Source organism: Carassius gibelio, chromosome B21 (genome assembly GCF_023724105.1).
Source record: "Carassius gibelio isolate Cgi1373 ecotype wild population from Czech Republic chromosome B21, carGib1.2-hapl.c, whole genome shotgun sequence".
NCBI classification, from domain to species: domain Eukaryota; kingdom Metazoa; phylum Chordata; class Actinopteri; order Cypriniformes; family Cyprinidae; genus Carassius; species Carassius gibelio.
Window position 1 is genome coordinate 17,762,634 of NC_068416.1, and position 19,651 is coordinate 17,782,284.

Here is a 19,651-nt window from a genome sequence, read left to right on the forward strand (position 1 = left end):
TAAAGCAAAGTTTAATTCCTGAACATTTCATTTTAGTCAAACTGATGCACAGTGTCCCTAAAAAATCTATAAATTATCGTGTCATTTTACATATTTAGAAAGGTTAAAAAATTATAGCCTCATTACAACAATTAAAGAAAAATTTAATGCATTTGATAGTCTATATACAAGATTTTGGTGGGGTCACATCATGGCAAAAATTATTAGGTGGCACCAAATGAAGCCATGTTAGATGCCATAAGACATGGTATCTGCAGCATGTACATTTATGCATTTGGCAGATGCTTACTAGGCAACTTATAAAGACAAACACTTTATCACTACCTTGGAATCAAATCTTAAACCGTAGTGTTGCTGATGCCATGCTTTCTCAGTTGAGTTATAGGAACAATAACCTGCATAAATAAAAAGCATATCACATTCCAATATGCTCAGTGATATAATGTCTTTAAAAAATAGACATGAACTGCAAAATCCTTTTATATAAAAAGCTTTGTTTTTCAGTATCTCACAAAACAAAATATGACACCATCTAAAACTAACATAAAACACACACTAATATATAAAAGAAACAATAACAATGGTCAAACAAACACTAATTCATAAAATGTACACAGGAATGTGTTAAAAACGGTATATCCTGAGGTCATACTTTTGGACACTTCTGGTTAACTTCAAGTCTGATATGGCAGCAGTCTCAAGAACCCCCTTCACAAATCCACCATAACTGCATTTACAAATCAAGCCCAAAAGTTACATTAGGGATAAAGAAAATAAACGGCATTCGAGTCTCATTAGTATGAATGACTACGATAGAGACACGTCTGTACACAGTGTTTGAAAGGAATGATTGTCCAAGTTTTCAGTCTCAGTCTTTGTGCAATAAGCCTTGATTGACATCTGAATCCATCGAGATTAGTGTCCTGTGTCAAGGTCCCGCATGTAGTCCTGCAGGGCCTGGAGTCGAGCATCAATCTCTGACAGGTCAGCACCCGTGTCAATAGATGTGTCTGAGTAGGAAAAATACACTTGGCTTACATGTATATGCTATTGGTTAAAGATGCATATACATAAATAAAAATACAAATAAATCATTAAAAAGGAAATGATGTGGTACCTGCCGCTCTCATCCTTTGGGCCGGGGTGCTACACATTGGTTTTTTGTTTATGTGTCTTCCTCTGGACTAAATGGAAAAAAAGCAATTAGAATTATCCGATACCCAATATTCACAAAAATTAAACCACCTAATGTTTTACATTGTTACTCACCACAGCTGGACCATTATATGCCAGTTTCCTTCCCCTGCAAAAAAATAAACAAATATCAAAAACAATATCACAGTCTTAAAAGTTAAAAAGTTAATTAGCTAATTTTCTAAAATAAACAGAACATGTTTTTTTTTGTAACTGAAAGAAGTTGTTTATGCTCACCAAGGCAATGTTTAATACTTTGAAATAGTCTTAAAATTTAAAGCATCTATTTTAAAACATCAATAAACAGTTAAAATGTATTGTGATACAACGCTGAATTTTCAGCAGCCATTACTACAGTCTTCAGTGTCACATGATCATTCTAATATGCTGATTTAGTGGTCAAAAACGTTGTCAATGTTGCCAACAAGTTTTGTGGAGCCAGCTTATAGGGCTGTGCGATTAATCGAAATCATGATTTAAACCCCGTGCAACCTTCGTCAGCTCGTGCCTGGCTCCACGTTTAAAACTAATGTAAATTCAGTCTAACTGCTTGCTAATTTAACTTGAATGAAATGAAACATTCAGCACATTTTCCACTTGTTCTTAAAATCCCAAAAACAGTGTAACATGTAATAGTTTAATAATTGACTAAAGAAATAGTTCTTTATTAATATATAAAAAATATATTTCCAGTGAAATTCAGTAACTAAGTTAATTCTATAAAATTTGTTATACCATTATAATCTGTCTGCTGAAAAAAAAAAAAAAAAAAAAATTATATTATATATATATATATATATATATATATATATATATATATATATATATATATATATATATATATATATATATATATATATACACACACACACACACACACACACACACACACACACACACACACACACACACACACACACACACACACACACACACACACACACACACACACACACACACTATATAACCCCTCCCAAAACTCAATTGAAAGGATTTCAGGGTTTTAATGGGAATTGTATTGGGTAGAACAACAGTAATTCCTATTGGAGTGATGCCAAAAACTAAAAATAATTTTGTAATGGTTTCATGGAAACTAAGAATTTCTGTTTTTTTTTCACCAGGGTAATGATACTCAACCTGCTTTGTTTATTGACTTGCCTGCTATTTAGAGGCTTAGCAAGCTCTTCAAACTCTGCTACTGATCCTTCTGAAGAGCACCGACTCCTTCTGCTCTCCACAGACACACTCCTCCCCCTGCCAGCACTTCCTGCTCTCATCAGCTGAGGAACGGGCTCCCTGGAGCGTGAACGCCCTCTTTCCATCAGAGACGGTGAAGCCAGCATGTCCCTTCTAGTCTTCCTCTGACTGTTGGGAACAAAAGACGACCTCATGTATATCTGTGAAAGCAGGAAATGGGTCCGGCTGCCTACAAATAAATTCTACCAGATTATAACTGTTCAAATGGACACAAGACTCATTCTCTTATCAGCCTGATCCCTGAAGTCACAGAATTTTTTTCTTGCACTGGTGTGGGATCAACGGTCGGAGAAAATTAATTCATGCAAGGGGCAAAAACAGCATATAGTTCACACCTGTCAAAGTAAACCGCATTCCTGCTCACAGACAGGGCAATGCTTGTAGAAAAAGAGATGACAAATAAAACAAAACAGCAGAAGAGCAACAGAAAAGATAAAAACTTCAAACTGAAAAGGTGAAAGTGTCTTACTTCTTCATCTCGGTTTCTTTTTGGCGTCGCTGTCGGTCTTGAATGTAGGCTGTAGGGTCAAACCGAGACACTCGCGACCCTGTCATGAGAACACAAGACTTCAAATCAAAAGACTAAAAACAGGGCCTATGCCTTTTTTTCTTGACATTGGCCATGAAGATACTGCCTTGACAGATTTCACCTGTTGGAGATGGTGAAGGTCTTGTGATGCAGTTCCGAGACCCTGAAGAGTCTGCCCTCCTAATTCTCTCCTCTGACCTCCGAGTCCTGTCCTCCATCCTCTCTCTCGACCCGGAGCGCGCTCTTACCCCCACACGGGTCAAACTGCGCTCTCTGGATAAAGACCGATGGACTTCTCCATCACCCCTGAGACCACTTCGACCAGACATGACTGGGGTCGCTCGACTGTCAAAATAGGATGAATAAGATGATTAACATATGCTAAAAAAAAATTTAAACAGACAAAGATGGTAATTAATTATGTTCACCCGCGTCGTAACAAGGCCAGCTCAGTGGTCAGACTTTTAACACGTATCCGTAGAGCCCGTTCTGATGCTCGGAGTTCCTCCAACTATCAACAAGAGTGAATTTGTACAGTTAAGTTGGTGCATTACTACGTATGAGTGTCTTACAATGTCATCTTGACAATCTCATGACTATACAACACTTATCTGCTTAAACGCACCTGTTCCAGAAGGAGGCGCTGTTCTTGGCTCCTCTTGTTTGCAGAGCGCTGGCTTTTTGCCCTTTCCTTCAGCAGCTGTTCCTCCAGGCTACGCACGGCCTCTCTGAGCCCACGAGCCCCAGGAGTAGAACCAGCCCCTACCATCTGTAGACGATCCAGAGCCTTGGCCAAGGCTTCCTTTTCATCTCTCACCAAAGCCAACCTGATAAAACAGAAGGAAAATTATTTGTTGAGCAACATTAACTTTTTACTCATTGTGGGTAAAATATTTAAATTACTTTAATTATTGAAAGGATAGTACACCCAGAAATGAAAATTCTGTCATTAATTACTCGTCCTCATGTTGTTCCAAACCTGTAAGACCTCTGTTCATCCTCGGAACACAAATGAAGATATTTTTGATGAAATCTGGTCGCTTTCTGACCCTCTCATAGACAGCAAGGGTACTACCACGATCAAAGCACAGAAACGCAGTGAGGACAACATTAAAATAGTCCATGTGACATCAGTGGTTCAACCATAATTTTTTGAATCGAAGAGAATTCTTTTTGTGCACAAAGAAAACAAAAATAACGTCTTAATTAATAATTATTCTCCTCCGCAGTACCCTGACGCCATTATGGAGAGTATTACAATGCATGTGCATGCTTTAATCTGAACGTAAACAAGACACAGCACATGCATGTTCTGTGTCAGCAGCACCACGTACATGTCGTTTACGTTCAGATCAAAGTATGAGTTTACGCTGTTTATGTACTCTCCAAATGTCCTTACTGCTTTTCGGTGCTTTGATCTTGGTAGTTCCCGTGCTGTCTTTGGAGGGTCAGAGAGCTTGTATTTCATCAGAAATATTTTAATCTGTTACGGTGCTAAACAAAGGTCTTGTATGTTTGAAATGACATGAAGTTCAGTAATTAATGAAAGAATTTTCATTTTTGGGTGAACTATCCCTTTAAGAAAATGTATAAGGTACAACCATGTAAAATATTTTTCTTTCTTCTATTGTGCCGACTGTCCCGTGCACCTGCCAGCAACTAACCAGGTGTGCAAAAGGTGTTTTTTTTTTTCTTTGAAAGCACTGAAAATTAAATATTTAAGTACATATTTTATGAGGAAAAACTGACTCTGCACGGAGCTTGCGCGTTTCCTGGTCTGACACTTTGTGGTCTCCTCTCAGTCCCAGTGTTTTCAGCTCGGCCCTCAGAGCTCTGATCTCTCTTTGAAGCTCTGCGGGATCAGGTTTGCCCAGATATGGAAGTGGAAGAGGATAGTGTATCCTACAAAAAAAAAAAACTTTTTAAAAACTGACCCATTTAAGAGCTGGTTAAAACAGACAGAGTGATCAAAACTACATGAACCTGTCAAACTCCACAGTGTAGATGAGGATGAGGTATCGTTTAGCACTGAGGGCAGGAGACTGTGGCTGAGCTCGAGGTCGGCCGACGACACCTGCCTTTCTGTTCCGCAGAAGCTCGAGGTCAGAATAGGTCAAGAGGTCAAGGGTCACTGATTCACTGGACTGCAAAATATAATTTTTTTCAACATAAAAGACTGGTTTAATCACTGTGACATTTTGTATTTTTAATTATGATTTTTTTTTCTAAGTAGTATTGCTTTTATTTTACAATGAATTATTACAAGATATTTTATATATTTGTGGATTATTTTTATTTAGTAATACAGGAATAATAACAATAATAATAAAAACTAATAATTATTCTTAATATTTTATAGCCATATTGATGTGTAATAAGGCCAAATTGTGCAGATTTTTTTTTAATCAGAAGAAACCATACACAAGAAAATAAAACACAAATAATTTTTTTTTTTTTCAGCCCTAGTGCATTTACTGTCTCGACAAGCTTTAAGAATCAAGACCCCATATTAAATAGGATTTTTATGGCTTTTATTCTTTAGACGCACCTTGTTGACAGCGGACTCAAGCATGCTGCAGAATACTGGAAACTGTTTAAAATTCCCAGTTTTCCGGGTCAGGTCCTCAATATCTAATCATAAAAAAAAGTTGCAATGACATAAAACAACGTTTCATGCGAGCAAAAATTATAAATGTGTTTTAAAAGCTCAACTCACAGGCAGGATCAAACTCTCCTCTCCACTGGTCTGCTGTAACAACATCTGAAATCTCTACCATTAGTAGCCGCTCCGCCAGCTCGACCTTGACAGCAAATTCAGTCCCTCGAAATTTCATTTCTTCCTGCACAACTGTGCCAACCTCCATTGCTTGCCACTGACAGCCTGAAGAAATCATTGCACAGGGTTCAACAGAGTCAATGCAGTTCCTGCTGTTATTAGTATTTCTTGATTACAGCCATGTTACACAAAGTACAGACAAATACTGTAGATAGATATACAGACACACTTTGCATTAAAACAAAGCCTATTGAGAATAATCAAACTGTGTTATCAGATCAAAACAGTCATTTTAACCGGACAGTTTCCACACTGTGAAGATCTGCAGAGATTATTTTAGTGCGGTTCATGTCAAACACACACTGAGCTGTCCATTACAAATGTCAACTTCTTCACAGCCATGACACAGGACGGATTTGGGTCATGAACCATTTCAATGAATGAGACTCTTATTTCTTTACACTTGACTGAATTTCTTTGAATCAAAGATATATAGAGGCTGTATGAACTTATTTATTTATGAATCAGTAAGCAACACAAGTTGCAAACTACTAAACATCTCAGCTAAAAACTGATGAGGGACTTGCTAACGTTGACCCAAAAGATTTGCCAGAAGACTGCCAACGCAGGGATAGTCACACAACAAAACTATAAAATCAATTGCATGAATATTAAAACATCTTAAGTCATCGTTTTGAGGGCTACAGAGGAAGATGAGATTACAGATGATGATAAATGTGGGTAAATTAAAGTTACTGTTAAGACAGATGAATCTCAGACCATATACAACTAACGTTAGCACGCTAGCAACATACCCGTTATTGGTGGAAATGTGTTAGGCAGGCACGAGCTGTTCAATTAAAACTCTACATTTAAAACGTCGATGGAATAAGTGTCAAAAAATAGAAAACAAAACAAAATCTCCTCTCTGCTAATTTATCGAAAGCATGTCCAGTAAACTGGTCGTTACCGAGCTCGAACAACTGAAAACAGCGGCTCAATGACCGGGAATTTAAAACTCCCGCCCACAGCTGTTTACATTGGTCAACTCGTGTAGATGTTGGAATTCTATTGGCTGCCCTGCCTGTCAATCAAAATGAAAGCTTTTCACTGTAGCAACGCCCTTTAGCAAGTTTTCACGCCCATAAAAGTGATTTTTGTGGCATCTGTTTAATTTTCTTATGCAATTGATACATGTTACCATATATTATTTATTTAAATATATAACGTTGACACATACTACCCTTTTTGTGAAACTTAAATTATACTTCATTTAGTTGTGATTTCTTCAGTCTTGAAACAATGCTTTGATTGTTAAGAATGTTTCATCTGACTTTTGTTATATCATTGTCATAGATTATTTTCGCCTTTTATATTAATGATATATATATATATATATATATATTTTTTTTTTTTTTTGCATAAACTTTACTTTTGTTTTAACAACTTAATTGCATTAAGGTACAATCTCCCGTCTATTAATAATAAAAGCGATCAAAACATCTAGAATATGTACATGTTTGACTGTTCATCATGGCCTTTATATTTCATCATAGTCTTTACACCACAAGAGGGAACTATTGCCATTGGAGCATAATGCTAGCAACACCAAGGTCATGTGTTGAATTCACCGGGTTCACGGATGTTGAGAGTATGTGTTAAATAAATGTGGTAACATTTTATTTTAGGGACCAATTCTCACTATTAACTAGTAGCTTATTATCATGTATATTACTAGCGTGTTGGCTGTTTATTAGTAAGCCTCCTTACTTAATAGGTACATATTAATGCCTTATTATACATGACACGTTCTAGATCCCTTAAACCGACCCCATACTTAAATGTAACAACTTCCTTACTAACTATTAACAGATAAGTAGCAAATTAGGAGTTTATTGAGGAAACAACTCTTAGTTAATAGTGAATATTTGTTCCCTAATATAAAGTTTTACCATAAATGTAATTCAATAACACAATTCAATGCAAATATACAGAGGCAGTTCTAAAGGTGGTCACAGCTTTTTTTTTTCATCACAGTGTTTAAAAAAAAAATACAGTTCACTACTTATTTTACAAGAGACAGTGCTGAGAAAACAGTACAGTATAAATAACATGAATTCACTGGTATTTACATTGGCATAATTTGCATATACATGGTGTGCATGCCAAGACACAACACTGAGGTCTATCTACTGGAGCTAAGCATCTGTAAGATATGCTGTCTGGGGCTTGTAGCCTTCTGATACCTTGCCAGCAAAATTATTTTGAACAAAGTTAGGGATTGGGAGGTAAGCATCCTGCATTTCCAGTGTAAGATCAGACATCTGAGCAACACCAACTGGTTCTGGTATGGTCAAGTTATAAGAAGCGTTCTCAATAATTGAGGTAAGCTTCTCCAAAGGACAATATGACACATCAACTGGAGATTTAGAAATGTTCTGGTTGAAATGTTGTGCAGGAACCAATCTGGAGTTTGAGCTGATGAGGTCATGGCCATGTAGACTTTCTGTGATCGAAGGATGCTCTAAACCGTGGACCTCTTGGATCTCACACTTCATGTACCCCTCTGTCATCTCGGTACAATTAATGCCCTGGAAATAACAAACCAACATGGTAGCAAAACATTCTTCCGCTGATTTATTAATCCAATGATTTACCACACAAAACAAATGTTTGTGTTGCAATTTAACCATAATTGATGTGATCTGGGTCATAACTATTTTTCATAGTTTTTGAGCATATGGGTATCTCATGCAACTAATCCATATTGGAATCGGTCTAATTTGATAATTTTATCAAGTGACAGATACACACATAAATATACAATAAGTTATAAACACATATCCTTTGATGTCAACTACAAACAAATCTGGTTACTCTTCTGTTTTAAAATTGATATGATTTCTATGATCAAGTATATGGTTTGTTGCATTTAACTGTTAGGATTTAACACAGTAAGGACAGACTTGTGACCCTCATACATAAAAATTATAATAATTACTAGAAAAAAACAAACAAAAATCTGTTAACAAAGTTATAAATTATAAGGGGGCTGATGGCTCACCTTTGTCATCCATTTCCCTGCAAGTTTTGGTTCAGGAATATCTGGATAGAACACTTTCTTTAACCTAAAGGATTTTTAAGAGTGACATTTTAATTGCAGCAGAAAATAGAAAATCTATAGCAAATATTGGAATTTTAAAAAAACACATGACATAACACTGGAAAATCGTCCTTACCATTTCCGTTTCCTGTAGCAAAGAACTGTGATGATCATGAAGATAAGCGTTACTGTACTGCAAACCACAATAGTGGCTGAAATCATCTGGTCAACTATGAAGATTTTGTCAAATTGCACACAATGTTATCACATTTCATATATGCTATTTACTGTATATTTGCTTATTAAACATAATAAATAGTTCAATCATTAATGGTTTCAATTATAATTGATTATATTTAATATTATTAAAATACTTAATTAAATTTTTAATACATACTGGTTTCTACGTTCATTTTGTGTGTAGCATAGTCACCTTCCCCTCCAGATGTAATGGCACTAACACGGAAGGTATAGAAGCCTGGATCTAATTTCAAATGAACTTCAGGCACTAAAATTAAAAAAAGTAAGTCCATTTATAATGTAATCTTTAAAATAAAATAATAATCAGTGGATGTCAATTAGAGAATTAACTTACCCTCTGTCCATGCCATGTTAATATGGCTTTCTGCCGGTTCAGAACCAGAAAGCAATGTTATGATCTTGTAGCGTTGTATGAAGCCGTTTTGCTGTTCTAAGGGAACTTCATCCCAGGAAAGCTCAACATTTCTTCCTTTATTTTTAACTTTCAAATTCTCAACTTTTCCCGGTTCTGAGAACAGAAATAGCAGAATGAAAAATTAGTAAGACAAACTTTTTTAGGTTAGCTATTCTTTAAATATTGAATTTTGTGCTTACTTTTCTCTATAGCATAACCTTCACTCCTCTTGAGAAGCTTTGGTGAATCATCTGTGCAGGCGTAGACAGAGACAGTGTATCTCACTCCTTCCTCAAAAATACCTGTGAGAAATAGAACCATATAGCGGCTATCCTCCCTTTCTGAACATAACCACAGCTCCCTGAACCACTGATGACCCATTACACATGCACAAATTCAGTATCAGAACAAAAACAGATGAGTCAAAGTGAGTCGAATGATTCATCTTTATGTGATCTTAATAACTGACCAGATCGTTTCCAGGTTTCACAGGCACCACTGTCACATTTTGGGATTTTCTCCCATGCTACAGCACATTGCGTCTTTTTGTATGTTGGAAACCATTCAACAACATAGCCACAGGTAGAACTGGGGTATTCTTCCCAAGACATTTCCAAGCCACCCTTACTGCTATTGATACGGCCTACATCGACTTCGTTTTCTGTGAAAAGAATTAAAGCAACTTCATTCAAACACAACCTTTTCAACCAATTAAAAACTGCATTCTGAATCTCACCAGGATAACTCGGGACGATGATGGTAGAAGGAGGAGAACGACCGGCAGAGTTATTAGCTGAGACTGTGATGATTTGACCACTTTTTTCAATCCCAGTGATGTTGTAGCAGAGCTGTGTTTTTAGTTCTTTTTTCATTTTTCCAATGGTAATTTCATATCCTGTAATCATCCCATGGCTTTGTTGTTGAGTTAGAGGCTTTTAAATATTAAAAAGGGTCATTTTTATTTATTTGACTGCAGCCACATAAAGCTAAAGTAGTGCCAAATCCAACTGCTCTTACCTTCCACAAGACAGATGTAGTTTGTTCAGAATAATGAATCCAAACATCTAGTGCTTCTGGAACTGAAGAGGGATTATTAGTGTTAATCAGATTACACAGCTGCTGAATCATTCTTACTCATCTGGTTAGTTCAAAAAACACTAATTCATTCAGGAAGTGAACTGCATGTTGGTCAGAAATGTACAGAAATTTTTGACCGTAAAATGTTACATTTTTAAACATGGAAGTAAGCTATTTTCTATCAATGTGCGAGACTTTCTATCCATTAGCTGCAATTGGTAGACCTAAATAATTAAAAGACACAGCAACCGGTCTCATGTAAAAAAAAAAAAAAAAAGGCACACTCACAAACATATTTTAAAAAATGTAATCTGATAACTTAATGACCCTATATTTTAAAATATATTAGTCTTCTGAATACTTACTGTCCTCTTTAGTGGAGAACTCAGTAATTTCACTCCAGTCGCCCCATTTGTAGAAGTGCTCATAAGAGCCGCACTGTACTTGAGCTGTGTATGTAGTAAAGGGCTGCAGGTTTATAAGTACAGCTGATGAAAGTCCCTCTCCATTGAAGGTTTTCTTTGTAAAAGATGAAAATGTGTGGATATTTGTGAGAATGCATGTTAAGGCCTTGCAAGTGGAAAGGAACAATGGATAGATAAAATAGAATGCTTATCAATTTTGATGATACTTACATTATAAATCTTTCCATTGAGCTTCACTTGACAAATCATCGGAAATGAAGCATAGTTTTCCTCGTTCCAACTCCACTGAAGAGTGACTTTTCTTGCATGAGCAACACTGGATATTTCACTTGGTGCTCTCAACCATACTGTGCAAGAAAAAAAAAGATTAAATTCACAAATAAATTTGTTAAATTTGTAAATGTTTTGGTCAATTGAAAGAAATATTTCAAAAAAGTTTTACCTCGGTGTGTAGGATCAGCTGTATCAGTAAGAGTCTTTACACCAAGAGGATTTCTGGCAACCAGGGTGCAGTTTGTCACCTGCTTTTTCACTGCATGTATGACACATTTACCAAATTCACAAACTCTGGCAAAATCAAAACAATTGGCATCAGAGAACTGAATCCGGTATGATGAAAGCAAACATGCATGATTCACACTGTATATTAAGATGGATATTATTTTGCCAGCTGCATGGTTACCTTCCATTAAGTGTATAGCTCGTCTTTCTATTAACAGTCAGATGGGTGTTTCGACCCTTTTCCCAGTGACACTCCAAAGAGTTGAGATTCCGTGTTATACATGTCAAATTCTGGTCATCTGGGGGATCTGCAGCATTCAGTGAAATTAAAAACTTTAGGCCAGGACTCAAATGTAAAATTCATTTGGTATACACAGTGTAAAAGTTTGGGGTCAGTAATTTTCTTTCTTCTATCCTCCATTGAAAATATCACATTTTCCCAACCCATCCAAGCAGCATCATCAGTTAAAATGGTGGGAATTTCCCACATGTGGCCATAATCTAATATGAGGGCAAAATATTTTAAAAAAGCTCTGACTAATCTTTACCTCATAAAAAAATGAAGTGCTAGGATTCATTCACTGTAAGCCATTTCAAAACTGACGGGTTTAATTAAACAATTCTTATTAAATATGATGCATTTAGACTTACAGCCAATAAACATTGTAGAGCCAGAAGGGTTTCCCTCAACATCACAGTCTATGTTGGGCATAGAAGGCTTTTCAAATAGAAGTGGTTTTGAGATGTATGTCCTGTTGCTGATGCGATTGAGAAATACAGATAAAGGACGCCTATCTGTTTCCACGATGCAACAGAACGTGATGTTACTCCCAACCACGAAAACTTGATCGTGAGGATAGACAGTTGTTGTTGCAGCATCTAGATCTCGTCCTGTTATTTTATAGGCAAAACAGTTATTGTTTGGTTGTTTTCCTCTTTTGCATAACAGGTGCATACAGTGTAAGAATAACCTGTGGCTACAAACCTTTGTGTGTGTATAATGGTGTCCATTCACCAATGTGTTGCTCATTATGTCGCCTAAGTCTGACTGAATGGGAAGTGCACTGCAATGCTATAGGAGAAGTCCATTTCCAATGATAGTAGGATGTTTTGTCTTGCATCACATGTATAGTTTCCTACAACAGGGTTTTAACGTTAAAAATGTCCTTAGATGTATTTCCATTGCTTTTGTTAAAAAAAATTACTTTCACTTTTCACTTACAGAGTGAACACGCGTCATCTGTTCAGTATGAAGGACTTCTATGTCGTAGCCGACTTTCTCGGATTCATTCTTTTCGGCAAACTTATCTCTCCATGTAACCTTCAACACCCATGCACCACAATCCGATGGTGCACAATAGGATTCTTCTGAATCCACTTTCACCTCTTCTATAGGAACTGGGTGTCCTGTTGAAACATACAAGAAGTCCGTTCTTCTATCAACGATTTCAACTAACAATTAAAATAAGAAGGTATTGTACTATTTAAGGAATAGTTCACCCAAAAATGAAAATTTTTCTGAAAATGTACTCCTGAGTACATAGTATATCCTGAGCCTATATCTAAGATATAGATGTGTTTGTTTCTTTGGACAAAAAAACTAATTTGGAGAAATTTAACATTACATGACTTGCTCATCAATGGAGCAGTGAATGGGTGCCATCAGAACGAGAGTCCAAGCAGCTGATACAAGCATCACAATAATCCACACGACTACAGTCCATCAATTAAAAGCTATGTGTTTATAAGATCCAAATCATTAGAACTATTTTGGACTGTTTGCTTTTTAAACAGTGCTTAATCTGTGCATATTTCTTTCCTGATTCAGATGATTAGTTTTTCCACTAGAAAAAGCAATTATTATGGATAGAGGACTCATTTGAAGTTAAAGACGTGATGGAGTTGTTTATTACAAACATGCAGCTTTTCATGTGGATTTCTTGTGTTTGGACACACATTCTGACGGCAACCATTCACTGCAGAGCATCCACCAGTGAGCAAGTGATACATTTCTCCAAATCTGTTCTGATGAAAAAGCAGACTCATCTTGGATGGCTAAAGGGTGCAAATTTTAAAGGGGGGGTGAAATGCTATTTCATGCATACTAAGTTTTTTACAATGTTAAAGAGTTGGATTCCCATGCTAAACATGGACAAAGTTTCAAAAATTAAGTTGTACGTTTGAAGGAGTGTTTCTGTTCCAAAAATACTATAAAGTTATTTTCGAGTATGGCTCTGTGTGATGTTAGATGGAGCGGAATTTCCTCATATGGGTCCTAAGGGCACTTCTTCTGGAAGAGCGCGCGCTCCCGTATAGCAGAGCACTGAGAGGCTGAGCACAGACAATCACTGATCAGAGCGGGAGCGTCGCGAAATGTCACAAAAGGAGTGTGTTTTTGGTTGCCAGAGCAAGACAACCCTGTACAGATTACCGAAAAAAAAAAAAACAGCATTAAGGGACCAGTGGATGGAGTTTATTTTTACAGAGCATCAACGGAGTTGTGCAAGTGTTTGTGTTTGTTCCCTGCATTTCAAAGATGCTTGTTTTACAAACAAGGCCCAGTTTGACGCCGGATTTGCACATCGCTTATTTTTTAAGGATAATGCAGTCCCAACGAAAAAGGGTCACGATCGTGTGTTGGAACCGCATGCGGTGAGTAAAACTGCTTAAAATATCTCTGTGTTGTTAACTTAGCTATTGGCGCGTAAGCACATCAAGTAAACAAAATGCGATGTTGTCATCAAACTGCACTTTCCACATGTACAGCTTAAAAAAAAAAGAAAAAAAAGAAAAAAAGACGACAAAGTGGAACTTAGTCATTTTCCAAAACCGCTAAGCAAATATATACTGTTTCAGTACATACCACATAGAGATGTCATTGCTGATACTGCTCTTGTTAAATTTCAGCCTCTGGATCTGATTCTGGATCATAAATATACGGCTGAATATGACTGTTAGCCAAGGTTTGTTTTGGTTGGTTTTGTCCTCACGGTAATGTCACAGCTTCCAAATGCTCTCAACGCAAAAGCCTACTGGCGCTCGTGATTCTTTAGCTCCGCCCACACATCACGCCTCCAGCCGGTCGTGTTTTTCCGGGAAAAATCGGTACAGACTATCTTTCTCTTATGAATATAATAAAACTAAAGACTTTTTGGAGTTATGAAGGATGCAGTACTACTCTATAGGTACTCAAGATTAACAGGATATTGAGTGAAAACGAGCATTTCACCCCCCCTTTAAGCAAACATACATTTTTGGTTGAACTGTTTCTTTAAAAGTTTAGCAACAACAGTTTATTGCATTGAAGACTCACCATTCTGTTCTGTTTGGCCAATCAGAGAAAAAAGCAAAGCACACAAAAGCCAGACTGACATGATAGAGCTCAGGAGATTCTGGATAAGTAATGGCTCAGCAGTTTCTCCATTAGCAATTAGATCTGCTAAAGAAACAAAATGGTTCAATTAACCATGGCTGAATAACATCTAATAAATGGAAATTTTATCAATCTTCTCTAATAGTTTTTAATTAACAGGAAATAGAGATAGGAGAAACAGAAAATGGAATCATCAGGACATGATTCAACACAAAATCAAATTGCATTATCTTAAGTACATGTAGCACCCACTGCACAAGCACAACAGACTAACCAGTTTCTTTTTTGAAATATAAAATAGATGATTTTGTTGATTTTTGCTCTTTGGACACTAACCCTTCAACTAATTCGTGATTCAGATATACAATTAGTACAACTTTTCTTATTCTGATGGAGAAATTAGAAGAAGAAACTGAAGTATGAAGAAAAAAAAAAAAAAATGTTTTCCTTATAAAACCAGAAATTGGTTACTAGCAAATTCTATTCAAAGATATAATTCATCAGGCCATCAATAAGCAGAAATTCTGATTATTGGTGCATTTCTACTGGACAATTAGCGGCTTTAAGTCTGTTGTAGAGAAGACTATCATAATTTATGATCTGCGGCTATGAAAATGAGTAAACAAAGACCACAGATGTTGACTGAAATGGTTGAACTGTACTTAGTTGTAAACAAATGCATGTCCAAAATATCAAATGCTGATCTAGTAAGTAAACAAGAGTACCAATAAATATTACTGACAATAGAAAGCATGATATTGTTTATTTAAATAGGGAGTCATCTCATTTATCACCAGTAAAATATGGAGTCCAACAAGGATCCGTCCTAGTTCTCCTTCTATTTTCAATATACATGTTGCCCCTTGGTAATATTATTAGAAAATACGGGATTAGTTTCCACTGCTATGCTGATGATACTCAGCTATATATCTCAAGGAGACCAGATGAAACTTCCCAATTATCTAAGCTAACAGAGTGTGTTAAAAATGTAAAAGATTGGATGACTAATAATTTTATCTTATTAAATTTGGATAAGACAGAGATATTAATTATTGGACCAAAAAACAGTACACAGAATCTTGTAGATTACAATTTGCAACTAGACGGATGTACTGTTACTTCCTCTACAGTCAAAAATCTGGGTGTTATATTAGACTTGTCTTTTGAAAATCATATTTCCCATGTTACAAAAACTGCATTCTTCCATCTTTGAAACACTGCCAAGCTATGAAATGTTACCTGTTTCTGGTGCAGAAAAGCTAGTTCATGCATTCATGACCTCTAGACTGGACTATTGTAATGCACTTCTAGGTGGTTGTCCTGCTTCTTGAAGAAACAAGCTACAGGTAGTGCAAAATGCAGCAGCTAGAGTCCTTACCAGGTCAAGAAAATATGATCATATTACCCCAATTTTACAGTCTCTGCTCTGGCTACCTATGAAGTTCTGTATCAGTTACAAATTATCATTACTTACCTATAAGGCCCTTAATGGTTTAGCTCCTGCGTACCTAAATAGCCTTATACCACGTTACAACCCATCATGCTCCCTAAGGTCACAAAACGCTGGACTTTAGGTAGTTCCTAGGATAGCAAAGTCCACTAAAGAAGGTAGAACCTTTTCACATTTGGCTTCCGAACTCTGGAATAGCCTTCCTGATAATGTTCGGGGTTCAGACACACTCTCTCTCTTTAAATCTAGATTAAAAACGCATCTCTTTCACCAGGCATTAGAATAATGCATCTCTTAAATTGTGACTGCAGTTGTATCTGATCAAATGTGCATTCTTATTCTTCAGCTTGGGTTAAACTAATTCATTTTACTTTGTTGGAACAGCAGCTATGCTAATGATGTCTCTATTTGTTTCTCTGTTTTGCCACGGGTAACTAGGATTTAAAAAAGCTCCAGTCTGGATCCAGAACACCTGAGAAGAGAGGATGCTAACCCTTTAGAGGACCTCAGATGATGCTAACCCTGAATCAACAAACAGAACTAACAAATATTGCTACAAGTGTGACTGCATCATATAATAATTGCTGTTAATAATGTTCATCGTCTGGCTGACTACGTCTTGTATTCATTTTTTTTCTGAAAAATCCTGTCATACGCGCACAAACTGACAGTCACCACTTATAAGCTACTACTAAATATTGTAGAAACATAATTTCCTGTAAAGTTGCTTTGTAACGATTTGAATTGTAAAAAGCGCTATACAAATAAACTTTGAAATTGAATTGATTTCTCACATCAAGAAGACACACATTCATTTTAAGTGCTGTCATTTAGAGATCACTAATATTTTGTATATCCTTTTAATATTTTGCTTTCTCACCTGGAAAATTTTACACCATGTGTGTCTCCATGTCTATTTCGCAACATAATATGCATGGTTTAATGGTTACTTTTTTTGTACTCCGTTGACAGTTCAAATAATCATAACATCTGTTTAGTTTCTAAATAACTGTGTGTTTGTGAGTAAAGATACTGTATATTACTCATAGGACACGCAAAGTAATAATTCTTTACAGATGACCTCAGGACCAAGAGTCTGGTGAAGTCTAAAGTCTGCAACTAAATACTAGCTTTTAATCTTTTACATCTGCCTTAAATTCAACTGCTCCAATACTTATGCTCCCATCAAATAGTGAGACGAACTCTAAAAGTGCTGTTCTTTTTATTTGGTAAAACATGTATGTATCGAAATACCAAATAATAAAATTTGTTTTGTTGCATATTCATCTTTTAATCATATTTGCAAATGTCTTGACTCCACAGCAGAGAAAGCAATTATGTATTTATTGCTCGACTACTTATGGAGGGCACTGTGTAAACACACACACACACACACACACATACACACTGTATATATAACATATACTGTATATTACATGTCGTATTGTACAAACAATTATTTTACAAAAAAAATTATGACACAGACCTAATGAATATATATTACATATAACGTTAATACATTAATAAGTGAGCATGAGTATGAGCAAAGACATACGCACTGCCCATCTCTCCTTTTGAACCGAATCGAAATTATGCCACAAAACACATCCAGCTAGTTATTATAGGATTCTTGTTACTGAGAACTCATAACACAATGTGAAAATTCATTACAATTTTAAAAGAATGACGAGAATAAACACCCACCTTTGTAAACTGTGCGCCGCCTTAAAGCCACAAGAATAAGCTATGGTTTTCCTTACATTATTTTCGATGAAAGCTAAAAACGTCAAAGTTGTGAGAGCTGAGTTTTAGAACACAACAGAGTTCACCCGCAGTTCGCTCGCAGAAGCGGCAGGAGTGTGAGAACTTGTAGTGGGAGGATCTCAGTGGAAGCGTGCGTGCGGGAAGTTACGAGATAATACTCACTAGAAAGGGAATCAGTATGAACAAGGTAACTAACCGCTGTGATCATGGAAACACGTTAAATCTTTTCCCCATCGCCATCTCGAAGATTTTAGGCTAATATCGATATAGTCCTCTGTACAATACTCATTATCAGAGGAGAGTTCAATTTCACCTTTTCACAACCGTCGTCGCTGAGTGGAGAACTCAATATAGATCTAGATTAGGTAAACTGTTATAAGATATGGCAATACTCCAGTCATGTTAGTAACGTTAAGTGAAGACAGTATCGTTCCGTATCTGACAAAATTTACAAAGGACAACAAACACACAAGGGAGGGGGTTATAGCAAAAAAGAAAATGACTGCCTGTTCCGTGGAAAGCTGCGGAAGTCTTTCTGTGGAATTGTTGCTCGGGCTGGGTGGAAGGACTTTCTAATTGGAAAAGATACTAAATATTTTCCAAAACACAACACTTGATAGCCGAAGCAAGGAAATTGAGGTTTATTTTATTTTATGACGGACGCATCCCTTTCATTAGATTCTCAAGGCTCATTGCTAATGCCCCCCCCAAAACACATTAAATGATACAATTAAAGAAACTGTTTATGTACAACAGTTTTAGATGCTTTTTCCCTTCAGCAAAAATATAAATAACACTTCTTGCATCAGTCTCTGCAATTTCATTATTAAATGGTGCTTACATTTCATACAGTGCTCTGCAAAATCAAGAGTGAACTTAAAAGAAAGAGAAAAAAATAAATCACTGAAAGATGCAGTTAGTTTGTTGAACAATGAACAGATGTACATTTAAAATATATTCATTTCCTTTACACTCTTAGCATTAATGGTGATGGAGAAAACAACCCCTTTAAAATACTTGGAACTCGTTCCACAAATACAAGAGACTATGCAATCATTGGCGCTTGTTTAGGTTTTAAAAACATAAATTCATTTTTTTATCATTTCAAAAAAATTATTTTATAACAATCTGACAATGGCTTCCAGTCATGGGTTTCACATAGCCCCTAGTTAAAAATGGAAGCAAGAAAATAATATAACCACCCAACCATCTGGCATTCTAGGATATTTTCACCACACACTCTAATGACTTTGTGGAAATTATTTATTCAAGAACACTTCTGAAAATATTAGGGGAAGATTCCAGATAAGTGGCTTAATTATTCTTCAATGTCCAGCCAGCATAAGTAAAAAAGACTCCATCATATCCCAAACATTATCTGTTGCTCTTGGACAGTTTCCATATTTATTTTTTCCCTATCCATTATACTGCAGATAGGGGTTAGAATGCACATGCACTTAAAAAATTCCCCTGAAGCCTAAAGGGAAGTACTTTAACAACAAATAGTATTATCGCTGGCCATATCACACTCAGAATAAATTATGGAA

General features: G+C 36.3%; 2 protein-coding genes across 5 annotated transcripts; both read right to left on the reverse strand.

Moving 5' to 3' along the window:
- Positions 1-100: 100 nt before the first annotated feature.
- Positions 101-6,779, reverse strand: LOC127986091 (centrosomal protein CCDC61). Its single transcript, XM_052588300.1, has 13 exons — positions 6,572-6,779; positions 5,697-5,861; positions 5,529-5,611; positions 4,964-5,124; positions 4,730-4,882; positions 3,606-3,807; positions 3,409-3,491; positions 3,102-3,325; positions 2,921-2,999; positions 2,353-2,559; positions 1,270-1,303; positions 1,118-1,184; positions 101-1,010 (listed from the first exon to the last, which is right to left on the reverse strand). The coding sequence occupies exons 2-13, from the start codon at positions 5,842-5,844 to the stop codon at positions 916-918; spliced, it is 1,536 nt and encodes a 511-aa protein (XP_052444260.1). The 5' UTR covers positions 5,845-5,861; positions 6,572-6,779; the 3' UTR covers positions 101-915.
- Positions 6,780-7,275: 496 nt separating this feature from the next.
- LOC127985832 (leukemia inhibitory factor receptor) lies at positions 7,276-18,608 on the reverse strand. Of its 4 annotated transcripts, none has more exons than XM_052588017.1 (18): positions 18,045-18,608; positions 14,831-14,956; positions 12,740-12,924; positions 12,503-12,653; positions 12,169-12,408; positions 11,699-11,825; positions 11,459-11,583; positions 11,227-11,363; positions 10,957-11,110; positions 10,532-10,593; positions 10,251-10,446; positions 9,984-10,175; positions 9,715-9,816; positions 9,455-9,628; positions 9,293-9,367; positions 8,996-9,089; positions 8,821-8,884; positions 7,276-8,347 (listed from the first exon to the last, which is right to left on the reverse strand). In XM_052588017.1, the coding sequence occupies exons 2-18, from the start codon at positions 14,889-14,891 to the stop codon at positions 7,955-7,957; spliced, it is 2,532 nt and encodes an 843-aa protein (XP_052443977.1). In that variant the 5' UTR covers positions 14,892-14,956; positions 18,045-18,608; the 3' UTR covers positions 7,276-7,954. The 4 variants fall into 4 exon arrangements, with proteins under 4 accessions (XP_052443977.1, XP_052443976.1, XP_052443975.1 ...); XM_052588016.1 differs by having other exon boundaries at positions 9,257-9,367; XM_052588015.1 differs by having other exon boundaries at positions 9,257-9,367; positions 9,984-10,446; positions 14,831-14,953.
- Positions 18,609-19,651: the final 1,043 nt, after the last annotated feature.